The 26,665-nt window shown below is 37.3% G+C and overlaps 1 protein-coding gene across 6 annotated transcripts in view; it reads right to left on the reverse strand.

Moving 5' to 3' along the window:
* bru3 (CUGBP Elav-like family member bruno 3) overlaps window positions 1-26,665 on the reverse strand; it is a 714,377-nt gene that overhangs the window by 110,403 nt on the left and 577,309 nt on the right. For all 6 annotated transcript variants that reach the window (XM_090373320.1, XM_090373312.1, XM_090373338.1 and 3 more), the window contains exon 11: window positions 23,022-23,165. In XM_090373320.1, the coding sequence (XP_090229446.1) occupies window positions 23,022-23,165 (144 nt within the window). The remainder of the gene's footprint in view (window positions 1-23,021; window positions 23,166-26,665) is intronic.

Consider the following 26,665-nt stretch of genomic DNA (forward strand, 5'->3'; position numbering starts at 1 on the left):
TCATGTGTGAATGTCGATGCAAAATATTCATTTAGTTTGTTAGCTACCCGAGCAGGGTCATCAACAGTTGACCCATCGATCTCAAGTGGACCAATCTGATTCATCCCCTTCCTTCTAGAGTTTACATAAGTAAAGAACTCTTTGCTGTTTTTCTTCGCATCCCTTGCCAAGGATCTCTCGTAATCTGCCTTCGCCTGCCTAACCTCCTTTGTAACTTGGTTACAGATCAACTTGTATCTATCATAGGCGTCCGTGTCACGTGTTAATTTGTATGTATCCCATGCATTTTTCTTCTCTGCCATATGCCTCATTAGTTCATCTGACAACCATTTAGGCCTAAACCTTGAACAATATTTCTTAGTTGGTATGTAAAGCCTAGTAGCTTCCACGATAAGTTCTTTGAATGCTTCCCATTTTGAATTTGCTGTTGGCAATATCATCAGTTGATCCCACTGTATAGAATTTAAATACTGTCTCAGTCCATTGTAGTCCCCTTTACGAAAGCAATACCCCTTCCCTTTACCCCTAATGGTAGTTACCTCTTTGAGTAACTCCCACTTCAGCACACTGTGATCACTGCCACCAAGTGGTTCATTTATCTGCAGATTCTTAATGCATGAAGAATCACTACTGATAATCAAATCAAGAGTATTACTCCCTCTAGTTGCCTCCCGAACATGCTGATGTAGAAAACAATCATCCAATAAATCCACAAAAGCCTTGCTACTGTGTGAGTGACCAGCCCCCAAATTCCAGTCAATATCTGGGAAATTAAAATCCCCCATTATAAGACTCTCTGATTTACTGGCCCACTCTATTTCTCCGAACAGTTTCTTATTATACTCATCAGAGTCATTAGGCCTATAGCACACTCCTACTCTCAATTTTGATCTCCCAATGCTTATGTCACACCAAACTGACTCGACACTGCACTGTCCAGCGATGTCGACTGGCTTCACTTCCTTGGATTTTATGTGTTTTTTAACTAATAGCATAACCCCTCCTCCCTTCCTATCCTGTCTATCCTTTCTGTAGACATTGTACTCCCCAAATTCCAGTTCTGCATTTCTTATATCTGTGTGACACCACGTCTCTGAAATCCCCACAATATCTGCCTTTGATGTTTTGAGCAACACCTCAAATTCATCAAATTTATTTACTAAACTCCTAGCATTGGTGTACACACAAGTATACATGCACCTGTTCTTTTTCTTAGCTACCCTAACACAACCCATGTGTTTACTTGTACCCCAATGATTCCCAGCAGTCTCTGAAATATCCTGCATCTTATTTTCCAGGCTGCGGCTCATTCCAATAGAAGCAGTGCAAGAATCACTTTCACCTCTGCCAGTGGCTACTGTTAATCTATTAGTCCTTGTATCCCCCCAATCTAGCAGTTTTCCGACCCACCTAACATTGCCTCGATAGCATCAGCAAACATTCTTGCACCCTTTCTATTTAAGTGTATCCCATCCCTGTAGAAGCAGTCTCTCCTGTTAACAAGTACAGACCAGGCTGAAAAAAATTCTACCCCTTGAGCCCTGCACAATCTTTCCAGGGCCGAATTGATTGACAGGGCTCTCATCATATACTCCCTCCTATCGTGATATACTCCCTCCTATCGTTTTAAATGCTTACTTTAGAAATTTTACAACCTGAAAAGGATCACTGCTTTTCAATATTAAGGTGAATAAATAAATATAATACAAAAAAAAATTTGTATAAACTTTGGTTAAAAATTTGTGAGGCCAATTCTCAATACAGAATAAAGATGCTTATCTGTTATTGTTTCTTTTAAAATATTTATTTGATTTCTTGCATGAAAAAGTTTGCTTGCAAACATACATTAATCCAAACAAAGTAGCTATTTTCATGGCATTTTCTTTTATTAGCGGAAAATCTTCAGATGAGAGAGAGACTTGTAGAATTCAAGTAGTTTTTTTACCCAGTCCATATACTTATTTTTGAACAATGTTTTAGCTTTAAGATCAATAATTTGAAGTTGCAAGCTGGGATTGCAACTTCAAACTATTGAAGTTTTCATCTATAGAAGTACAGTAGAGCATCAGTTATCTGGAATAACTGATGTCAGACTTCATCTGGATAGCCAAATTTTCCGGATAATTGAACGTAAGGTAAGATTAAATAAATTTAGATTTTACCTTACCATTAAATTAAATAATGTGTGTGTGTATATTGGTTTATAAAAAAATTTTATAAACCAATCTTGGAAAACAGATTCATCCAGGCATTTTTATGATTTTTATACAAAACAGGGAAATTAGAAAGATTTTTAAATGCTCTCAGTTTTTTCTACTTACCGATAACGAGCACAAACAATCTGTTCATCCCAGTAGCATTTGCACACATAGCAATTGTAACTCGCTCTTTTCTCATCTTAAAATCTGGCACGGGCATTTCTCTTTTAGTGGCTAGGGTTTTTCTCAGTAATGCTTACCATAATAAGCCTGTCTTATCAACATTATAAATGTTTTCTTTCTCATAATTTGCTATAACTGAAGCAAACTTGCAAGGACACCGCTGCTGATTCATCTGCAGAAAGTTTCTTGCTAGTTCATGTATACGATGTCTCAGTTTAAAATTTTTTCAGACAACCTGCGCTTGCCTTAAAATCTTCATTACCTCTTAATTTTTGATTAAAATCCAATGCTTTTTCACACAAACCTTGGGCCACACACTGGTTCACCTAAACTTTGCTTCTGAAGAAACCATAAATAAAGTGCACTCTCTAAAGTGGCATTCTCAGGTTTTGACATTGTCTTTTTCCTGCCAGAACTTCCTCACAATCCATAATCGACACAAATTCCGTTATAGCATTGGAATTTTTCTTGATGTCATAAATTGTTGAAGTTCCCACATTAAACTCTTTGGAGAGATTTCCTAAAATTTCACCTCTTCTAATTGTAATAATTTCCACTTTATGTTGCAATGTTAAAACTACGCCTTTTCTTTTTGTTCACATTTTCCCGTAAAAACAACTGAGAAACAAAATAAATCTCACAGTTTCGGGCCGATATTATTCTTACCGAATCTGGAGCTAAACTAATCAGAAATTCACTCATGGTTTCCGAGAAAACCCAGTAGTCTCTGTGTTATTTTTCTAAAGCACATTTCTGAAGGTTACATAAGATTCTAGAGGTCACTACCATAAAACAATAAAAACAATTTGTAGTTTTCTTTTTATTTTTCTGTAATCTGTTATAAATGGATAGTAAACCTGATCTTTCACTGATTAGAATCAAAATTCAATTTGCAAACATGATCACTATAACTGGCGATACCGTACTACCGTTAATTAAAAGAAAGATCAGCCTTTCAAGTTATTCTGGATAAATGACTTTCCATATAACCGACATTCTACTGTAAATGAATTCGCAAACAAGCTTGTCTTTTTCACAGGATCTTATATCAGCAATCAATTTTCAGACTCGTCAAAAACTAATTGTAATAACGAGAGGCAACGATTTTTTGAAAATAAGCGTTTCTCTTTTAGCTTGGTACAACATTCAAAGTGAACTATATTGTCTTGCTCAGTATAGAATTTAAACAATAATGACTTATTCTGAAATGATTTGATGTTACCATACAAATGAGAGGCCAATTGTCCTTTCCCTTGTGGTTTTAAATTAAGAGCATTTATATAACTAGAAATGTCTGTAAGAATTGCAGGATAAAACAGTCACTCCATATTCAACAGTTGTTTCATTGGTTTCCTCTTTTCTGTCATAAAAATATCAATTTCATGATGCAGTTTAAAGAAACAATACAACACTGTGCTACGACTAAGCCAACTCACTGCAGTAAGTAAAATTACATCTTCATATTCAGCTTCAATTTCTGAAAGAAACTGTTCAAACATAGGGTGATTAAGACCATGTAAAATTTACAGTTGAAATATCCACATTCATAACATGTTGGAGATACTTTTCCACAGATAGCTTCTTGATGCACAATGCAACGAATTTCAATCGGAGGTTCAGCTCTAACATTTTCTTGGTTATTCTACCCATAAGCCCAATGTTTTTACCAATCATAATTTTTGCACAATCAGTTATGACTCCTACTAGGTTTGTAATATTTAATCCTAACTTTTCATTAGACTGGCAAAAATTTTCAAAAAGATTTTCATCTGTAGTTGTTCCGTGCATACTCTGTAGAGCAGCTAAATCTTCAACTGGTACAAAATTATCATTGATTCCACATATGAAGATAAGGAGTTGGGCTGTGTCATTTACATCAGTACTCTCATCCAGTGCCACACTAAAATATTAATATTATTTAATTTGTTTTATATTTTACAAAAGTTGTTGGAACAAATTCTTTCAAATATCTTCTACTCTTCACGTAATTGTTTGTCAAGACAAACTAATGTCTTGTATCATTGTTCCTTTCTCTGGACAAATTTCTTTCACGACTTTTAACAAACAACATTTACCAAATTCACCATCACTGAAGGGTTTATTTTAAAGAGCAATCAAATGTGCAACTTAATAACTGACACTTACAGCAGATAAATTTCTTGACTGATACGTTTTCAGTGTGTTTTGATGTTTTCTTAATTCCTTTTGTAACTTTAAACACTTTTCTTTTCACAACACTCATGTATATTGATCATAAGATTTAAGCTGGGAATCATAGTGTCATTTTAAATTATATTCTTTAAAAACTGACAGTCTTCTTACACACCAAACACACTGCTTTTTTGTCGTACTCAATGAAGAAATAGTAAGTCCTTTGATTAAAAACACGCCACTCCAAACTGATTTTCCTCTTTCGGAACACTTTTAAGAATAATTTTTTAATTCAGTACAAATTAATAACAATTCAATACAATGAACAAGTTATATCAAATTAGAATTTCGCAATATGAAAAGATTGATACATAATATGACTGCACTAGACTACATATACATGTTTGATACAGTCCAGCTCAATGCTTGCATGCCTGTACACACAGTGGCACAACTCTCTAAATTGCTGTTTTAGTTCACTTTCTGCTCAAGACATATTCTGCCCATAAGTTGGACACCCCTGAGCTATATGACTAATTATAATGGAGGAAAAAACCTTAGTTGTGATGAATTAAATTCATTGTTTGTGCACATCTACAAGTTACTGTTTGAAAGAGATTAGCATTAATAGAGGCATATGATGCAAGAAAGCAAGCTTATATAGCATCATCCAAAAAAAAAAAAAAAAAACCCCACCTTCCAATTTCACCCATCATTCACTCCAGATTGCCTTGAACTTTTTAAGTTGTTGACCTCCACTACGATAGATGGACGTTTGTTCCAACTGTCAACCACTCGCTGGTTAAGGCAAATTTCTGCACCTCTATTCTACAATTGTCTTTCCTCAATTTGAATATATGTCCCCTCAGGTGAGTAATCTGAGCAAGATTATTTTTTAATTAACCAAAGATTTGATGAAACATACATTTTCCAACTGTATCCACACCAGACATTTATTATCTTTCTTCTAAAGTGACATCAAAATGGTAATCAGCTCATATAAATGCTGCATGACCAGTCACATAGCTGTAATTTGCAAGAGCAGTTTGCACTAAAACAGAGAGATTCCAATAACATAAGGTAAGCTGTATGGCTTAAGGTAAGGCTTTGATTCGTGTCCATTGATTACCATTATCAGTGTTATCAGTGTTAAAACCTCAACACTTTTCAGCCCATCTGCCTAATTTCTCTAGGTTTGTTGAAGGAATAAGGATAATCTACTAGGTTGAAGTAGATTATCCTTATTCCAGTCATTAACCACACTACCAACCTTTCTATCATTAGGAAACTTAGACATTACACTAAATATGCCTTCATCAACATCATTAAGGAAGTTTATCAAACTGTAACATGGTGCTTAATGATTCTGTAATAACAGAGAGCAAAGTGGAGGAGAAATTGTTGAAGTTGAACATAAGAAAGGCAGCTTAGGTGGATGAGAGCTATCCAGTTATATTAAAGGAGGCGGCAAAGGAAGTTTGTTATTTGGTTTTTAGGAGCATTAGCAACTAAGGCCATAATGCTCCGGGGATATGCGGTGGTCATTCATTGACCTTTCCGCATCCTCCATATTTGGTGGTCACGGCCTCGAACCCCGGTCTAATCAAGAAACATGTACTACGCACTGCTGCTCCTGCCCACCTGGCTACGGAGGCACTGGCAAAGGAAGGAAGTAAAGCCTTAGCCATAATTATGATAGCATCCTTGGACTCAGGGGAGGCCTCCACGGACTGTAGATGTGCAAATGTATCCCCAATTCACAAAGGGAGATCTAAGGGTGACACGAGTCAATAGAGTCATAATGGAGAAAATAATAGAGTCACTGGTTAAAGATGCATTGCAGGATCATCTAGACAAGACTGCAGTAATAATTCAAACACAGCATGGGAAAGTCTTGTCTGACAAACCTGATTGTCAGACAGTTTCAGATTGGATACTATGATGTGGTTACAAAGGAGCTGGATGCAAAAAATAATTTTGATATCATATACTTGGATTTCAGGAAAGCTTTTGACATTGCTGCACATGGAAGACTACTGTACAAACTGGAGCAGTATGGTATTAAGGGTAAGTTACTACAACGGATAATTGCTAAAATGAGTGGTTCAGTGGGAGAAAACAGAGAATGGTAATCAATGGACGCTGCTCTTTGTGAACTAATTAGTGGAGTCCCAGGGTTAGGTGTTGGGCCCATTGTTGTTTTGTATATTTATCAATGATATTAATGAAGGTATATCAGGCTTGATGTCAAAGTTTGCAGATGATACAAAGGTTGGCAGGGTTGTTAATGACAGTAATGGCAGAGTGCTACTGCAACAGGATCTAGAAAATTTGGGCAGATGGGCTGGGAAGTGGCAACTGAAGTTTAACATTGACAAATGCGAAGTACTGCATATGGGTAGAACCAATCCAAGAGAAACGTACCAACTGTGTGGTACTACACTTAGGGGTAGAAAATGAAAAAGATCCAGGAATAATTGTGCAGTCGGATATGAAGTTTACACAGCAATGCAGACAGGCTGCCAGAGCAGGTCATGGGGTATTGTCAATGACAGGAATTTTGCTAGTAGGGAAAAGGAAGTGATTATACCTTTGTATAAGGCAATGGTCAGGCCATGTTTTGAGTACTGCGTACAGGTCAGAAGGTCTCATTTTAGGAAGGATGTAGAGTTGTTTGAGCGAGTACAGGGAAGGGCAACAAGATTGGTGAGGAGAATGAAGGAGTCCTCTTACCAAGAAAGGCTTAAGTAGAGCAAACTGCAGCGGCTGGAGAACTAGGCACCTGCAAGGTAATCTGATTGAGGTGTATAAGGCCTTTAATTGGTTGAGCATGCTGAATTCTGATGGAATTCTTCCACTTGCTAAGATTACAAACCTGAGGGGATTATAGATCCAAACTGAGGAAAGACAGTTGTAGAACAGATGTGCGGAAATTTGCCTTTAGCAAGCAGGTAGTTGATTGCTGGAACAAACTTCCATCTGTCGTTGTGGAAGTTGATAGCTTAAATAAATTCAAGGAGGAACTGGACAAACTTTTAGAGAGAATGGATGTATGAAATTTTTTTTTTTTTTTTTTTTTTTGGCTAATGCTACACAAGCTCATACGCTTGCTTTCTTGCATCACCTGTCTCCATTATACTACTACAATTAATAAATACTGGAAACAATAAAGGCTCAGCATGCAAGAGGGACTTCACTAAAAAACATTAATTCAAGAAGATCAATGTCATTTATAACTACACTCTGCCTTCTGCCACTAAACCATTTTGCTCTGACTAACCATAGCAAAAATTTGCATCAATGTTGTACTCCAATTTGTACAGCAGTCTCTCATGCAGAGTTGTGTTAAAAGCTTTGCTGAAATCTAAGTATACATTGTCAAAATAATCTTCTGCTTTCAGTTGCTTTGTTCCTATATCATAGTGGCTAATCAGATTGGTCAGACAAGATCTCCCTTTATGATTTCTGTACAACTGCAGCATTCATCTTTAATCACTGACCCCACTGTTGTTGTTGTTGTAGTTGGGTTTTAGCAGCTTTAGTGACTAAGGCCATGTTACTCTATAATGTGCAAAATGTTTGCCGACCTTTCTAAAACAGGAAATATAGCTAAGGAGGATGCCTTTGTGTGTTCTAGGTGTTTCAAGAAATTAGGTGTTAACTGAGCATTCTGATGGGAGTCTGTGAGAGCTTGAGGTGTAGGGTAAATGCCTTCGAAGAAATTAATATGAGGTGCCCATCAAGCTCTCAGCTGCCGAGCTCAACAACAGAGCTCACTCCTGTGCATCGGACAACACAGAGGCAATCTCCAAGGCAGAATGTGCTGGTCCCAAAGGAACTAGTTGGTGACTCTATTCTCAGGGAGACATGGAATATACTATGCAAGAAGGAGAGATGGAACAGGACCAGGGCTAGGGCCAAAAGTTGATGAATTTGGGCAGATGTCATCTTTTAAGGGCACAAAAGATGATATTGTTGTATACATTGGAACTAATGACATTAAGAGTAAGAGATCTGCAGATTTACTCAACAAGTACAAATCAATGTTGAAAAAAAAGTCACGAGTTAGGGTTGAATGTGAAAGTGTCTGCAATTTTGCCCAGACACGATAGGAGGGAGTATGTGATGAGAGCCATATCGATCAATTCGGCCCTGGAGAGAGAGAGAGAGAGAGAGAGAGAGAGAGAGAGAGAGAGAGAGAGAGAGAGAGAGAGATTGCGCAATGCTCAAGGGGTAGAATATTTTTCAGCCTGGTCTGTGCCTGTTGACAGGAGAGATTGCTTCTACAGGGATGGGGTACACTTAAATAGAAAGAGTGCAAGAATATTTGCTGATGCTATCAAGGCAGTATTAGATGGGTTGGAAAACTGCAAGCTTGGGTGGGATACACAGACTAAAAGGTTAACAGTGGCCGCAGGCAGAGGTAAAAGTGATTCTTGCACAGCTTCTATTAGAATGAGCAGCAGCCTAAAAAGCAAGCAAGGCAATGGAGATTTACAGAACTGCTGGGAGTCATAATGGAACAATTTTTTTTTTTTTTGGTAGTTGTTGGCGCATCAGCTTCTATGGCCATAATGCACCTCCCAAGGTTTTTGCAGTACTTTGATCAGCCTGAGGTGGGATTCGAACCCGCGACCTTTGGGTTGCCAGGCAGGCACTTTACCCACCTGGCTAGCCTGGTCGGCAGTGGAACAAATAAATAAATGGGCTGTGTTAGGATAACCAAGAGTAGAAACAGGTGCATGTATACTTGCTTGTACACCAAAGCTAGGAGTATAGTTAATAAATTTGATTAGCTTGAAGTGCTAGTCAAGAGGTCAAAGGCAGATATTGTTGGTATATCAGAGACGTGGTTTCACACAGACATAAGCAGTGCAGAATTGGAATTTGGGAGTACAATGTGTACAGAAAGGATTTTTTTTTTTTTTTTTTTGTAGTTGTTGCCGCATAGGCTTCTGTGGCCATAATGCACCTCCCAAGGTTTTTGCAGTACTTTGATCCAAGCCTGAGGTGGGAATCGAACCCGCGACCTTTGGGTTACCAGGGAGGCACTTTCCCACCTGGCTAGCCTGGTCGGCCCAGAAAGGATAGACAAGACAGGAAGGGAGGAGGGGTTATGCTGTTAGTTAAGAAACACATAAAATTTAAGGAAGTGCATTGAATTGATGTTGGTGGACAATGCAATGTTGAGTCTTTTTGGTGTGACATAAGCACTGGGAAAGGAAAAATGATAGTAGGTGTGTGTTATAGGCCTAATGAATCTGATAAGTATAATGAGCAATTGTGCAGAGAAATAAGAGTGGGCCAGTAAATCAGAATGTCTTGTAATGGGGGATTTTAACTTTCCAGATTTCAATTGGTACTTGTGGGTTGTTTACTTGCATACTAGCAAGACTTTTGTGGATTTATTGGATGATCGTTTTCTACAGCAACATGTTCGAGAGGCAACCAGAGGGAGTAATACTCTTGATCTGATTATCAGCAGTGATTATTCATGCATTAAGAATTTTCAGATAAAGGAACCGCTGGGTGACAGTGATCACAATGTACTGATGTGTTAATTACTTAAAGATGTAACTACCATCAAGGCTAAAGGGAAGGGCTATTGCTTTCGTAAAGGTGACTACACGGGTCTCAGAGAGTTTTTAAATTCTGTACAGTGGGATCAACTGATGATGTTACTAACGTTGAATTCTAAATGGGAAGCCTTCAGGAACTTAATTTTGGAGGCTACCAGGCTTTTGCTTTTCATTCCAACTAAGAAATACTCTTCAGGGTTTAGGCCTAAATGGATGTCAGATGAACTAATGAGACATATGGCAGAGAAGAAAAATGCATTGGATGCATATGAAGTATCAGGTGACACAGAAGCCTATGGCAGATATAAACTAGTCTGTAATCAAGTAAAAAAGTAGGTTAGGCAGGCGACGGCAGATTAAGAGAAATCCCTGGCAAAGGATGCAAAGAAAAATAGCAAAGAGTTCTTTACTTTTGTAAACTCTAGAAGAAAAGGGATGAATCAGATTGGACTACTTCACATATATGGGTTGACTACTGATGATCCTGCTCAGGTAACTGATAAACTGAATGAGTATTTTGCATCTACATTCACACACAAGGAGTTATTCAATGAGGGGAGTGCCAGAAGTTTATCAAACTCTAACAGGGAGCTAAGTGATTTTGTATTAACTGAGACATAAAAAAGGCATCTGGGATGGATGGGATCTATCCAGTTATATTAAAGAGGCAGCAAAGGAAATAAGCAAACCCTTAGCCATAATTATGAGCATTTCCTTGGACTCAGGGTAGGTCCCCATGGACTGGAGGTGTGCAAATGTATCACCAATTCACAAAGGGGGTTCAAAATGTGACACAAGTTACTATAGACCTGTCAGTTTAATTTGTGTTCTGGGGAAAATAATGGAATCGCTGGTTAAAGAAGCATCGCAGGATCATCTAGACAAGACTGCCGTGATAGATAAGACACAGCATGGGTTTGTTAAAGGGAGGTCTTGTCTGACCAATTCAATTCTGTGATGTGATCACAAAGGAACTGAATACAAAAAATAATTTTGATATATACTTGGATTTCAGGAAAGCTTTTGATACTGTTGCACATGGAAGACTGCTGTACAAATTGGAGAGATATGGTATTAAGGGTAAGTTGCTACAATGGATAAAGGGATGATTGAGTGGGAGACGACAGAGAGTTGTAATCAATGGACCCTGCTCTTCATGGACAAATGTTATTAGTGGAGTTCCTCAGGTTTCAGTATTGGGCCCATTGTTGTTTTGTATATTTATCAATGATATTGATGAAGGTATATCAGGTTTAATGTCCAAGTTTGCAGATGATAGAAAGGTTGGCAAGGTTGTTAACGACAGTAAAGACAGTATGCTACTCCAACTGGATCTAGATAAGTTGGGCAAATGGCAACTGAAGTTTAACATTGACAAATACAAAGTACTTCATATGGGTAGCAATACCTGAAGAGAAACATACCAACTGTGTGGTACTAAACTCAGGGAAGTGGAAAGTGAAAAAAACCTGGGGGTAATTGTGCAGTCGAATATGAAGTTCGCTGAGCAGTGCACATGGGCTTGCAAGGCAGGTCATAGACTTTTGTCAATGGTATATAGGAATTTTGCTAGTAGGGACAGGGAGGTGATTATCCGATTATAGAAGGCAATGGTGAGGCCACACCTAAAGTACTGTGTACAGGTCCAGAGGCCTTAGGAAGGATGTCGAGTTAGTAGAATGAGTACAAAGAAGGGCAACAAGATTGGTGAGGGAAACAAAGGGGGTGCTCGTACCAAGAAAGGCTGAATACACGATCAGTTATTCTCTGGCTAAATGCAAATTTCTGCATTCGGCCAGTAATATACAGTTCTGCAAATTGGAGAGTAGGCACCTGTGAGGTGATCTGAATTGAGGTGTATAAGGCCTTGAATGGCTTGAGCAAGCTGAATGCTGATGGGATTCTTCCTCTTGCTCAGATTAAGAACCTGAGGGGGCATAGATTCAAACTGAGGCAAGACAGTTGTAGAACAGATGTGCGGAAATTTGCCTTTAGCCAGCAAGTGGAACAGACGTCCATCTTTTGTTGTGGAAGTTGATAGGCTAAATAAATTTAAGGCTGAGCTGGACAGGCACCTGGAACGAATCGAGGGGTGAAATGGGAGGGTTTTTTGGTTTTTTTTTTTCAGCTGATGCTGCATAAGCTTGCTTTCTTGCATTGTATGCCTCTACTAATGCTAATGCTATCTGTAAATTGCGTGTGTTCTGTGGTCAGTTTTCTGTTTGCTGAACAAAAAAACAATTTCTGGGAGAAAAAAACTGTTATCCTCACCTGAGACCGACTAAATCAGCCATGCTGTGAAAACGGCTCATAAAAATTCCTCACGTCACCAACCCCACTGACGCCCATTATTTTCTCTGGATGAGAAGTCAGTTTTACAGGTGTGTAGTTGCTCACTTTGCCCTTTGATCCCCTACCTTTATGAACAGGAACGATATTTACATGCATATCTGTAATCTGTGGGGACACAACTGAATCCACGAATGCTCTTATAATAAAGGCCAAAGGTTAAATATAATATAAAGGTGGTGAATTAATTAATACAGTAACTAATAATAACAATAGTAATTCATCATAACGTTATAAAATTTAACTATTATAGAAGAACACAAATCTGCTTTCTTGGGAGAAAGCACATGCTGAATTTTTTTAACAGTTATGCGCATAGTTTAAATATTCAGAGATAGTTTTTATTATATAATATTGTAGCTTTGATCCTTATAATCTCCACAAAACAACAGTCATCAGTATTAAGTCAAAATGTTAGCGCATACTGCCATATTCATATAGCAGTTTACATATTTGTGCAAGAAATAAAGGATGCGGCTTGTATGTTGTCTCCGGTATGGGTGCTGCGATTGTCCAATTTATTTTAATAAGAGGTATAAATGGTCCAACATGATTTCAGTAACTGAATCGTCTTTAAAATTAAATACATAATACTGCATGTATTTAGTTTTTAAATACCATACTGTGAGCAAGTGTTGAATGTCTTGAAAAATGAATGGTTTTATATGTTGAAAACACAAAGTAACAATTATGAAGAGCATATGAAACATGTAAAACAGAAATAAATTGGTGCTTGAAAATTATTAATAGAATAATGCATAAATCCAGCACCTGTGGTGCTTGCTTGCCTCCCCCCCCACCCAAGTTCAGCTAGCCTATTTCTTTCATGCCCTACTCATACACACGATTATATCCAGACATACTGGAACAAGAAATTTTTACAAGAGGCTTTAATTTTATTAGGAGTAACAGAAAAGAAAGAATGGGAGAGAGATGCACTAATTCTGCCTCAAAATTTAACTATTACAGAAGAACCAAATTAGATAACTATGAAGCAATCTATACAAAATTAAGCCTATAAAGAGAGAAGAGACATTTAATATAAGAGGGCACAGCAGCTGACCACATTTTGACTGTATGCTACACAGAGGAAAGAATATAGCAGATGATGATAACTAGTTTCAAGATATGAAGTTGTCTCAGTACCCATATCTTACAGAGAGAGAGAGAGAGAGAGAGAGTTTTAAGATAGTTGATGTGAGAATGAAAGATAAATGAAGTATCAAAGAATATCCCCCAGACCTCTAAAGGACAGAAACGATACAAGCTGAGTTCCAATATGAGAGGTAGGAATTAAAAGGAGATATTTTGAGAAGGAAAAAGATACTAGCACTTAGTATCAAAAGGGCTAAAATAATTAGTAACTGCAGAAATAGCACTGTTAATTCTTAGTTTGTTTTGCTGTGCTTCTCAGGTGAGGTGGAAATGAACCAGATTTTAACGTCTCAGTTTGGGGCAACAAAGGATATTCTTACCAAGAAAGATTGTGGTTCTGTGAATTGCAGCCCTTGGAACTAGGCAGCTCAGTGGTGATCTACTTGAAATTTATGTTTTAAAAGGGTTAAGTAAATAAAATACTGATGGCATCTTTATTTTCTTTCTCAGATGATATCATGGGACATAAATTTAAATTAAAAAGAATAAATGCACAATCAGTTATTCTCTGGCTAAATGCAAATTTCTGCATTCAGCCAGTAACTGCTTGTTGGAAAACAATTAATTACTCACTGGCTCATTTGTAAAGGAAGAGCAAAAAGAGCTTATCATTCAAAAATCTAATAGACAGGAGGACCGCCTCTGGGTTGTATGATAGCATCCACTAACATGGGCATCTTATATCTCAACTTATGATGGATACCAGCTAGAATTTACCTCCATTCTTCCTGAAAAGCAACTGCTAGAGAGCCAATTTGGAAGAGAATTGTTTTGGCAGCAGCCTAACCTGGTGCTTCATTTCATTCTGCAGGCGGGATTGAGATCTCAGGTTTGAGCTAGCTAAGAAAACTTGATGTCATTATTCACAAACTGATCCTGTGTGACACGGAGTGTTATCATGCCATTACTGACAAGGCTCATTCCATAGTGCTGCCATGGCATAGGTAGCACATAATTATTGAAGACATTCAAATAGGTCATGGATCTCATGGTTTCAGACATCACCACAAATGGACCAAGTTCAAAACAGCCCCATACTATCAAGCCACACCCACGATTCACAGTAAATGGTTCTTGTCCAAGTGTATCAATCTCTGATGAATACTCTGACATGAAGCATCCTGAAGGCAATCTCTACATCTAAAGACATCCATCAGAAGGAAACTGTGTATCAAGATCCTTCACTCTTAGCGCCCCCTTCTGACAAGGTTCTAGAGTTCATGAATGTTGGAATGACACCACTCTAAGTGAAAAACAGCACTGGTAACTGTGATACTGGGTTAGGCACAGCTAACCGAATATCAGCTAATCCTATAATCTAAGGATATGCAGTTCTTGTGACCTCTTGGACCTGCTCCATGATGTTTTTCCACAGATGACATGCACAAAATATGAATTATGACCTTCAGGATTCATCAAACCTATTCCATGGGTTTGTGAGGCTGACCAGACTTTTTTTTTTTTTTTTTGAGGCATCACCGATGGTATTCAATCATGAATAACTTATGCCAAGCAGATTTTGGGAGGTTCAGATTAGTCACAGTTGTGCACTCTGAAAAACTGATGATGAGGCATAAAAACAACATCCAAAATTGAAAGTTTGTAAGTACTCACTCAGAAACTCACTATTTTCTAACATAATCAGACCCACATGATTTATGTTGGTAATCTGAGCTGATATACATATATAGGGGACTTCTAGGGCAGTACACAATATTTTGTGGCTGTAAGAATACTTTTTGGCCATTTCAGTGTATATTCAGGCAAGTCTGTTAGCCATTGTTTGGGTACTACCAAATAAACATGAATTAATCTATCCACTTAGTTAGTATTACTGGAATTTAAAAAAAAAAAAAAATTATTTCTAAGGTAAGAAACAGATATAATAATACATTCAAAATTGCATTAGTATGACATCTGCATTCCAATACATTATTGGTAAGCCAAAGCATATGCTATACAGTAAACCATCAATTTTACAGCTTAATGGAAGCAGGGAAGGGAATGTGTATTGTTACGAACTGCCCATTAAATTAAAGGTGTTTTTCTTTCTTTTTCCCCATACACCAGTCTAAATTCTCTAACAGCTTTAATTTCCATGCAACACTCAGTGCACACACTTTCACTTTTCACCAGTTTTCTTAAGGGTCATGATGATACACTGCAAGTGAGGTTATAATAAAGAAGCAGGGCATAGATAAGCACTTAATATGATAGAAAGAATATCCATAAACAGATTGAGAGTTGTTTATGGTGGCTGCTATGACTCACAAGTTCATACTCAATACTGACAATCATGCTAATGCAAAATTTTTCATCTGGTAAATCGAATGTCCATTAACCCTCCGTTAGTGTGGCAGGGTATCCTATACTCCATCACACTTAATTTGTAAGTTACCTAATTAATTAAAAGAGTATCGTCTCAACACTAGCCTTACAATACGTAGACATTTAGCATTTCACTTGTACATTAGCTAGCGGTGAATTTTCATGATAATACAAGTCTCTGGGGTGCCATGCACCCCATAGCACTAAGCATGTAATTTTGGTGTATAAGTAAAGTTTCCAAGGCAAACCTTCACCTTGTCTCTGTCGGTTGTAGGGCTATCCTCATGTGGAGCATTTATTTGATTGAAAATTATTTTCAACAGACCAAATTTTAATAATTAATAAAAAATAGATAAACTTAATTCTAACATATGACAGTTAAGCCAGCTTCCAGTATCTTTTATCATCATGTATATTTTTTGCATCATGTGGTCACATGCAACAATAAAGTACTTCTTCCTCACTGAACAAAAGAACAGAATCTTCTCCTTGTCCATGACCTTGGCAGAAGAAAAATCTATGACTAAGTCAGAATCATCCTTCTCGGTTAGTATGCTGTGATAATCAACTTCCAAAATGGAAGTGGACAATGTACAAACTGTTGAAATAATAAATGGGAAAATAAGATTCTTCAATATCTCTAAGATAATGACCTCAGTAGTACATGGACGAGAAGTATTCTGGATTGAAGAATTATGTTTAAATTTATGTTATTTATATTATGTTAAAATTTTCAAATGTTGTCATAATTGTTTAAAAGAAACATGCAATCTGCTTTATTCAAATCTGAAGGGAGGAACATAAAGAGGCTTTTTGCTCAAGTGAGAATAACAGACTCAATGGACCAGTTTTGGATTTGCAATTCAGAAGTTCATTTTTCTTGAGTTCATCAATTTGCCTTCTTTCAAACTTTTGGATCATGAATTGGATTTTAACATGAGTCAGTGCAAATCACTAGTGATTACTTGTTGTACTTTTCAATTTGGTAACTTTGAAAAATGTTCCCATGGTTTTTCTTCCACTTCTAACTTCTTCTTTTTAAGTAGACTTGTTAGTAGCATACATCTATTGAAATTGTTTAAATCTATCTTTCCTTGTAGCAATTCTTTCTCAACAGGTATTAATTGTCTAGAAACTAACTATTCACCAAATATCTGTCTTCATAGGAAGGCATGCGGTCCCCTTTTCAGAACTTAAATTAATTAGCTGACAAAGCCAGCCAATTACCACCAACTGCTCAACTCCTGTTTTAATACCCTTGCTCCTCTAGTTTTTAGTCATACCATAACTGAGGCATTATTAATGATAAATGCCAGACAGTTTTTTGAGGGAATTCCACTTTCAGGTTGCTCAGAAGATGCCTGATGCTGTACCCAGTAGAGGCACCTTCCTCTACACTTCGATTACTGCCACCTGTAGCATCAAAAAATGGCCCATTTTTCAGAGACATTACTACCACTTCTTTCCCTATCTGTGTATTTCCACTAGCAATGCCTGTTGTTTTTGTATTCCACAACTGTATTTTTTTTGCTATTTCAATATTGGGAAATATATAAATTTATTGTAAAATGTATATAAATGTTGTTGTTTGTTGTTATTTGGGAGCATTAGCAACTAAGGCCATATTGCTCCAGGAATATGCGGTGGTCATTCCCTGACCTTTCCGCGTCCTCCGTATTTGGTGGTAATGGGCTCGAACCCCGGTCTAATCAAGAAGCGTGTGCTACGCACTGCTGCTCCTTCCTACCTGGCTACGGAGGCGCCTGAATATATATAAATGTATATATTGTATATAAATTTCTTGTTAAATTATTGTAAAATGTAAAAATGTGCCTGTATGATCAGCACAACTTAGAGGAAGATTATGTTCTACAACAAAATATGACAACAAACACTTGGCATGAATGACAACATTAGCTAATGTGAAATGCTACATCTATTTTTGTATTTATTTTTATACACTGCATGTCATTATGTTTTGTTTGCAGTGTGATTACATCACTTTTCTGCCACTTAAAATTGAAAACCACACATGCATACAGTGCACAAGGCAAACATATTGCTTTTTTAGATTTTACAATATATGGAAAATTGGGCCTATTATTAAAAGTTAACTGCAGCCATTATCAACCCACTGAAGGATGGAAGCCTCCTCAACAATTTATGCTGAGGAAAAGGGACCATAATCTGCCACACTGGTCCAGTGTGGGTTGGCAGATCGACCGTATTTAGCAGTCAGAGGCTTGAACCCCCGGTCTACTCAAAGAGCGTGTGCTACTGCACTCCTGCTCCTGACCACTCGACTACGGAGGCCGCTGGGCCTATTACATGTCTTCTGAACTTTAATGTCATATTTCTTTGGCTTCTTATTGAAAGAAATTGCTAATTAGCTTTGCACCACACAAGTGTCATGATATGGTTGAAGTATAGACAACAAAGCTATTATCCAGTATATATATATAAACAAATATAAATATATATAAACAAATAATAATCCATTATTATATATATATGTGTGTTTTAAAGGAAGCAACAGTTTAAGATATTATTAATAATAATAATAATAATGGATTATGGACCTGGGACACTGCTATATGTAGTAAGTACCCAATGACCATAATTTCTACATAAGTTAGTAGTCGTGAAGGGCAGCTAACTTTACGGTACTAGTAAACTAATCGCTATCACGGTGAACAAAGAAGGGAGCTAAGATAAAGGAGAAGTAATAAGGAATAATAAGAATAACTTATTATTCTTAAGTTATAAAAGGAGGAAACGGCAATAAGTGGGTATAGCCTCTGGCTATACCCACTTATTGCCATTTCTTCCTTTGATTTCAGCGGCTGGCCACTGAAAAAGGTGCTGAGGTCACAGGACAAACAGCACTAAGTTATTCTTATTATTCCTTATTACTTGTTTATCTTAGTTCCCTTCTTTATTCACCGTGATAATGATTTCTGTTCTGTTCACCCTTTGTTCTCCATAATTAGCGTTACTAGTACCGTAACGTTAGCACATTGCCCTTCACGACTACTAACTTATATACACTAGACTCCCGGTAGTCCGAACTAATTGGGACCGAGCCCTGTTCGGATTAGCAGAATTTCGGATTAGCCGAATAACTGCAATAATGCAGAAGCAAGCAGTAAAACAGGTCTGGGTTATTAAGGAATGAATGTATAGTAAGCCTACTAGCGTTTGTACGCGAGCGTAACACACCGGAAGCAACCCCCCCCTCCACGTATGACTAATTGCACATGACATTGTGCATTAAACGTGAATGTTTATATCTTCGCTCTACATTACATTGTATAGTTTAGTTTAGTTCAGTCTGCTGCCACAATGGCCACGAAACGGAAACACACAACGTGTACATTGAAAGATAAGCTGGAAGTTTTGAAAAGACTGGACAAGGGGGAAAGTGCAACGAAATTAGCAATAGAGTTTGGAGTGGGCAAGGCCACAGTAACTGACTGGAAAAAAAACCGCGCAAAGATCGAGCAGTTTTGTACCTCTACTTCAGAAAAATCAGTTGAAAATCGACAAACAGTAAGGCCCTCAACGTTTGACAAGCTTGATGAAGCCTTATTCACATGGTTCACTCAGGAAAGAGGAAGGGGAACACCCCTAAGTGAACCTCTTGTTAGAGAAAAGGCCATTCATCTCAACAAACTAATGAAAGGTGATGAATCATTGAGTGCGAGTACCAGTTGGTTTGATCGCTGGAAGAAGCGCCATGGGATTCGCCAGCTAACGATCACCGGGAGCAATTATCAGCTGATCATGCTGCAGCAGAGAAATATTTGGGTGAGTTCGCTGATTTGGTATCACATTATTCACCTCAGCAGATATATAACGCTGATGAGACAAGTTTAAATTTTAAGGCTTTGCCCACAAAAAGTCAAGCATCTCAACAAGAAATGCGTGCCCCAGGTTTTAAAATGAATAAGGAGCGAGTGACGTTGATAGCTTGTAGTAATGCTTCAGGAAATCACAAGCTACCTTTGATGATGATCGGTAAATCAGCGAAGCCGAGAGCTTTTAAAAATATGAACATTAACAATCTTCTAGTTCATTATAAAAGTCAAAAAAAAGCTTGGATGAACAGACAGCTTTTCATTGAGTGGTTTCATAATCAATTTGTTCCAGCAGTGAAACGTTTCAGCAATGAAAATGATTTGCCACCTTGTGCCATTCTCCTCATAGACAATGCGCCGTCGCACCCAGACGTTTCCGAGTTGACATCAGGGGATATAAAGGCAGCTTTTTTACCGCCTAATGTAACACCATTATTACAGCCCATGGACCAAGGGGTGTTACAGTCTATCAAGCTTGCATACAAAAAGAAATATCTTAGGTCCTTGATAGAAGATAACACCAATTCACTTTCTTTACATGAGAAAATTAAACAAGTGAACTTAAAAGATGTTGTATATTGGGTTGTTGAGTCGTGGGAGGGTGTAACCGAGCAGTCCATACAAAGATCATGGAAGAAATTATGGCCCTCTCTCAGCTTTGTCGATAGCTCTGACGAAAACAATGACATAGAACAATTAATTCATCTCGTAGAGGAAATTCCCGGGTGCGAGGAAGCGATAAAATCTGACGTTAACGAGTGGATTGCAGCGGATGGAATAGGTCATGAAAACCTGTCGGATGAGGACATCGTGGCAGCTGTCACCCAAGAAGACTCCAAGCAGAATGATGACGAGCCCGGTGTTTCTGAGGAACTTGTGTCGCACAGAGACGCGACAGCGGCCCTTGACCTCGCTTTACGCTACTTAGAACAACATCCCAGCGTTACACTGGCAGACTACATGTTTATGAAGCGGTGGCGAAACAGCATCATCTAGCCGATTTTCATCGTTACGTCAAAAGAAACTAACAGAGTTTGTTACTTCTGAAAAATGACTTTTGTTCCTGTTTTGGTGTGTAAGTATAGATCTGTAATTTTAATAGGCCATGTCAAACACTGATTTATTAATTTTGTATTAGTACAGTACTACAATAAAATACAATTGTTTTGTGGAATTCTAAATGTTTTTGTACCATTAATGCCATTTAAATTTAACTGGAAAATACAAAAAACGTATATTTTGCGAACTAAAAAATTTCCTCTCCGCCGACCGAAACGTGTTCGGATTAGGCGGATGTTCGAATTAGCGGGGTTCGGATTAGCGGGAGTCCACTGTATATATATTGGCTTACAACTTACAACCCACTGGTAACTTGTAAGCCTAAATCAATAACATACTGGTTACATTTTGAAAAGTATAGCACATTTGTTTATTTAAAAAAACACATATTACAGACTTCACTGAAATCCAGACAAAGTTACATTTTTTGTAAATTTTAGAAACTATTTCTTAACGTCTTAATTTTGACATTAAGAAACTAAATTCTTTTAATTTCTTGTCTCAGAGGATTCTTAATGTTTTTTATCTTTTAATATTTGTTTTTAAAGTGTTAAAAGAATGGATTCAGTATGTAAATTGGTTTCAAAGCATTTAATTTGTTTTTAAAGTATGGACTTATTGTCCTCGATCACTCAAAGAGTAGGGTTGGAGATTCGATGTATTCTGGGCTTGGGGTCCGCAGGCCTCCGATTCTGGGGTGCATTCAATCATTGATTTCGTCTGCGAGTGTGAGGAATACATGTAAACTATTTGTATAAGTGATTCAACAAAGGAGAAAATCAGCACAGAAGTGTTCTACACGACATCACAGAGGCAATTCCTCCTTTTCTTAACTAAAAGAATTATTCAGCACAATAAATGATTTGAAAAAAAACCCAGAAGTCACTTGAATATAATATATTCCTGATTTTAGAAATTAAGGAATGTAATAAAAAACATGGCAATTAAATTAAGTACAAAAAGGTATTTTAGTGCAGTATCAACTCATATTTCTATCACATTCAATATTTAACAGTCATGTGAAAATGGCTGCACATGTTTATTTCACAATTTTGCCGTATATACCATGGCTAGAAGAAATTACACAATTTTGCTTTTGGTAATCCTGATAAAAACAAAAAAAAAAAAAAGTATATCAAGTGTCAAAACAAATTATCATATGGTTACTTATGCAACAAAAGTACATATGGTTTGTAATGGGATAAACTTATTTTAATTTGTACAAATTAAAAAAAAAATAAAAGTTATGTTATACATCTGGCACCTTGCTTTTACATATGCACATTTTAGTGTTAAAATGCAGGGGTCTGTAATGTTGTTTTCTGATTTTTTTGTTTTTTAATTATTTATTTCAGTTGATACGTTCTACAGTTGCTTTCGATACTTTCAATATATGGAGAGAAAGTACCCAAAATAAGGTGGGGGTGAAGAAATGGTGATAGAAATGGTTGGAGAATTTTTCTGTATCAATTAAGATATACACTGGCTGAAGCCAACGTTTATAAATATATATATATATAAATAAGGAATCCTACCACATACTTTCAATCATACGTTTCCTATTAATTATTTTTTTCCATAAGTATCTGCAGTGTCTCTTATTTATAACTTTTTTGTGGTTAAACATCAAGTAATGTTTTACAAGTTTGCTGCAGAGTGATGGCGGGTCAACCACATTTACCCTTTTTCTCACTTGAAAACTCAGACAATGCTCTGATAATCAATCTGCACAAATAAATAAATAAATATTAAAATTTATTTTATCATTTGTTTTATTTAATTATTTATGCTGAGTTCAACAAAGTCTTCATATACACTCTGCTTTGCATACAGTGTCTATATGATCCAAACATTAGATATATCTACATTCCATGTGAGCAATACATATTACTATAAGTATGATTTTGATAACTCTGCCTAAAGTAACTGGAAGTGGGAGAAGGAAAATTAGTTTGGTGACTATGTAATGTATGTAAATGATTTTAGTAATATTAAGTTTAATTTAAGTGACAATAAAATTTAAGTCGCAGTTTAATCTTTTCCCGTATCAATTCAATTCACAGTTTAGTCTTTTCCTCAATTGTGTATTTCATACTTTATATTACATTACACAGAAAGGAAGAAATATTTTAACAGGCTCATGATATTAATCAAAATCATACCAAAGCACTTGCTTTGATTAGTGGCACGATCAATGAAGACTTTTGCACTGATGACACTGCCAAATGGCATGAACATCTGCATTAATTCAGCATCTCCAAATTCTTGAGGTAAATGGTAAATAAAGAGATTGCAACCCTCAGGACCTGAAAGAAATTAACATTTGTACTTTGCTGCAAGTTAACAAAAATGTTTTTTGTATAAATATATATATAAACCTTTTATTTACAGTTAATAATATATTTGCTAAAAGATATTTTATCATAGTGTGTGTGTGCGCGTGCGCTCGCACGCATTAGATGCAAAGAGGGTGAAAAATTTTTTAAAAATCTGCAATTTTGATAGATGTGAATAAATGTGCCCTAAAGAAAAGGAGCTGATGCCCTGGAAAATATCAAATAAGAAGACATTATGTACTGATATCTTCCTATTAGATTTTAACTTTCTAGATACTGATTGGAACTTGTTTGTTGGTCATTCATGTAGTAGCAAGGTTTTCTGGATTTATCGGATGCAAGAATATTTTACACATGGTTTTAATAGTTATTTAGTAAAGACTTATGTTGCCTGTTTGATACTCTAGATGAATGAAATACACTTAGATATTGTGTTGCCAGTATTGTTAAAACATATTTCACTATGAACACAGTAATTCAAACTGTTTCGATCAGCACATTTGATGTTAGTATAAGATTATTATTATTATTATTATTATTATTTATTGCTCTTATATTATTTCTCCCTGATTGGTGTTCCACCTCATCATGGGTATTGCTACCAAGTACACAGGGTGGTTGTTGTTATGTCTGGTGTTACTGTTGGTTGAGGAACTCTCTGACTATCCTAGAGGTGTTCAGGACTGTGACTTTCTGGAGTTCCTTGTAGGTGTTTGCTGGAAGACCTATTGCTGCTAGGCTGTTATGTAGGGTCTTTGGCACCATACCCGTGGTTGACACGATGATTGGAATGGTTGTTACTTGTTACATATGCTACATCTCTTTCATCTCCTGTCTTAGGTTCATGTACTTCCTGATTTTTATCCCATGGGTTTTCTGCAGGTTGCCAGTATTGGGTACCATTATGTCAATCAGATAGGTAGCTTTTCCTTCTTGTCCACAAGGGTTATGTCCGGCTGTTTTGTGGGATTGTCCCATCCATTATTATGGTGCAGTCCCAGTACAGCTTGTGGGTTGCGGTCTCTAGTACTGCCTGTGGTTCATACTTGTAGTATGGTACACTTTCTTCGATCAACTGGTATTTCCTTGCTAGCTTCTGATGTATTATCCTGGCTACCTGGCCGTTTCTATGAGTGTACTCAATCTGGGTGATCACCTTGCATCCCGCAGTGATGTGTTGGAATGTTTCTGAGGCCAGGTGGCATCGAACAATCAGGGCTATTTGGCTATGTATTTTCTATAGCTCCTGATGTTGATTACTTGGTTCTTGGATAGCGAATATGAATCCTTCAGTCGCGGGGAAGAGCGCCCTGCTCGTGAGCCATGCATTGGAAGTAATTTTATCTACGTGATCTTGATGGAGATCATTGTAGTGTCTTCTCTGCCCATCTTTCTAGCCTCGTTTGTGCCTCCTGGTTTGGGGGGGGCCTCCTCGCTTAGGGTGAGTGGGGCATATCACTTGTCTATCTTCCTTATGGCTTGCTGGAATTCTGCTGTGTGTTTTTGGAAGTAATCCTTCAAGTTAACTATCACTGTCTTCTGTTGCTCAATGAGGTCTATCAGGCCTCTTCCTCCTTCTTCCTGGGCATTTGTAAATCTCTTCACGGCAGATTTCGGGTGATGTTGGTGGCTTTTGGTCATCATTGTCCTTGTCTTTTTCATGATATCCTCCAGCTCGGTGTTAGTCCAATCTACGACCCCGAAGGAGTACGTTAGTACTGGGACTGCATAGGTGTCTATGGCTTTAACTGTGTCCTTCCATTCAGCTTTGCTTTCAGCAGGTTTCTGAGTCTTATTATTATTATTATTATTATTATTAGCAGTAGTAACAGTGGCAAATAAGGCAAGGAAGCAAAATGGGGGGGGAAATACTATCCGTTCATCTGTCCATCCCTCTCATGATTATGTCTAATTCCTCTTTAAATTTATTCAAACTCTCCACTTAAACAAGAAAGATGTGTCTTCCAACAATCAATTACTCTCTGGCTGAGAGCAAATTTTCACACATCTATCATGAAGCCATACTTTTTCAATTTAAGTTTATGTTCACTTGTGTGTTGCCCAAGAAGTGTTAGAATACCATCATCAATAAGTTGAGTCAATCCATTTAAAACAGATCTCCTTGCACTTCAAAACAAGGCAAGTGTCTAGATTCCAAGGGCTGAATAAGGTAAGAGAACTGTCTTTGTGTTCTTGACCATTCTGGTTGATTTTCTCTACTAGTTCCAAGAGATCCACATGTTTCTTAAAATGAAGTTTCCATACCTGTATGAAGAACTTCAAGATGTGGCTTAACTATTATATTATTAAATGGGATAATTAACCTTCTTGTCCCCACTAGCAAAGTTCCTGTATGCCACTGACATGTTCAACCTCTGTAAGGCAAGGTAGTTGATTACAGGAATTTTTTCCTCAAATTTTCTTAAGTGAGAGAATTTTTCATTCACACTATATATTTGCATTTTCAGATGGATGTATAAAACTTATGTTTATATAACATAATATATATAATACACAATTAGTATAATTATAATTGAATTATAATTGTAACTATAACACTTATCAGTTACAATGCAATTATAACTGATAAAGCATTATACTGTTAATAACTTTCAAGATGATTATAATATACAGGATGTCTCAAAAATATTGGTACAAACATTTAGGGGAGGTAGATAACATCTAAAGGAATGTGAATCGCGTAGGAACCCATAACCGGAAACGTCATGGGAAAGTAGTAGCAGAGGCACAAGAAGCAAAAATGACACAAGACAGCAATTAGTGGCAAACATTTATTTGACATAATATTAACAATGGATGCATTTCATGATGTTACAACAGATGCTCGAAGGTTCCACCATGAGACGCGATGCATGTGTGACACCGATGCAGCATGGATTGGCGGACACGGTCGAACACACCTGGAGTTTCTTTGACAGTAGCAGCGCAGACGAGTCTCACCACGAGATCCATTTCCATCTCCACAGGCGATTCATACACGACAGATTTGAGGGCCCCACCCACAGAAAGAAATCAAGGCTCGATAAATCAGGTGAGCATGGGGGCCAGGCAATGGGTTCACCACGGCCAATCTATTGATGCCCAAAACGCCTGTTCAAATGGTCACAAACACACCTTCCATAATGGGCAGGCACCCCATCATGTTGAAACCAAATGTTGTGTCTCACATTTGCTGGAACATCGTCAAGTAACTCTGGTAGAACTTGTTCAAGAAAGATCTGATATTTAGCGGAGTTCATGTGGGATGGTAACAGGTATGGGCCGACTAAGCAGTCACCGACCATACCTGCCCACATTTATTGCGAAGCGATGTTGTGCAGCATGGGGGCACACGTTGGGTTGTTGTGAGCCCACACATGAGCATTGTGTTGATTGAATAAGCCTCATCGTGAAAAAAACATAGGCTGGAAAATTCAAGTCTTGAACACTTTCTTGGAGAAATTACTGCA

This window comes from Mastigoproctus giganteus, chromosome 1 (assembly GCF_048544385.1).
Source record: "Mastigoproctus giganteus isolate SK-2022 chromosome 1, ASM4854438v1, whole genome shotgun sequence".
Lineage (NCBI taxonomy): Eukaryota > Metazoa > Arthropoda > Arachnida > Uropygi > Thelyphonidae > Mastigoproctus > Mastigoproctus giganteus.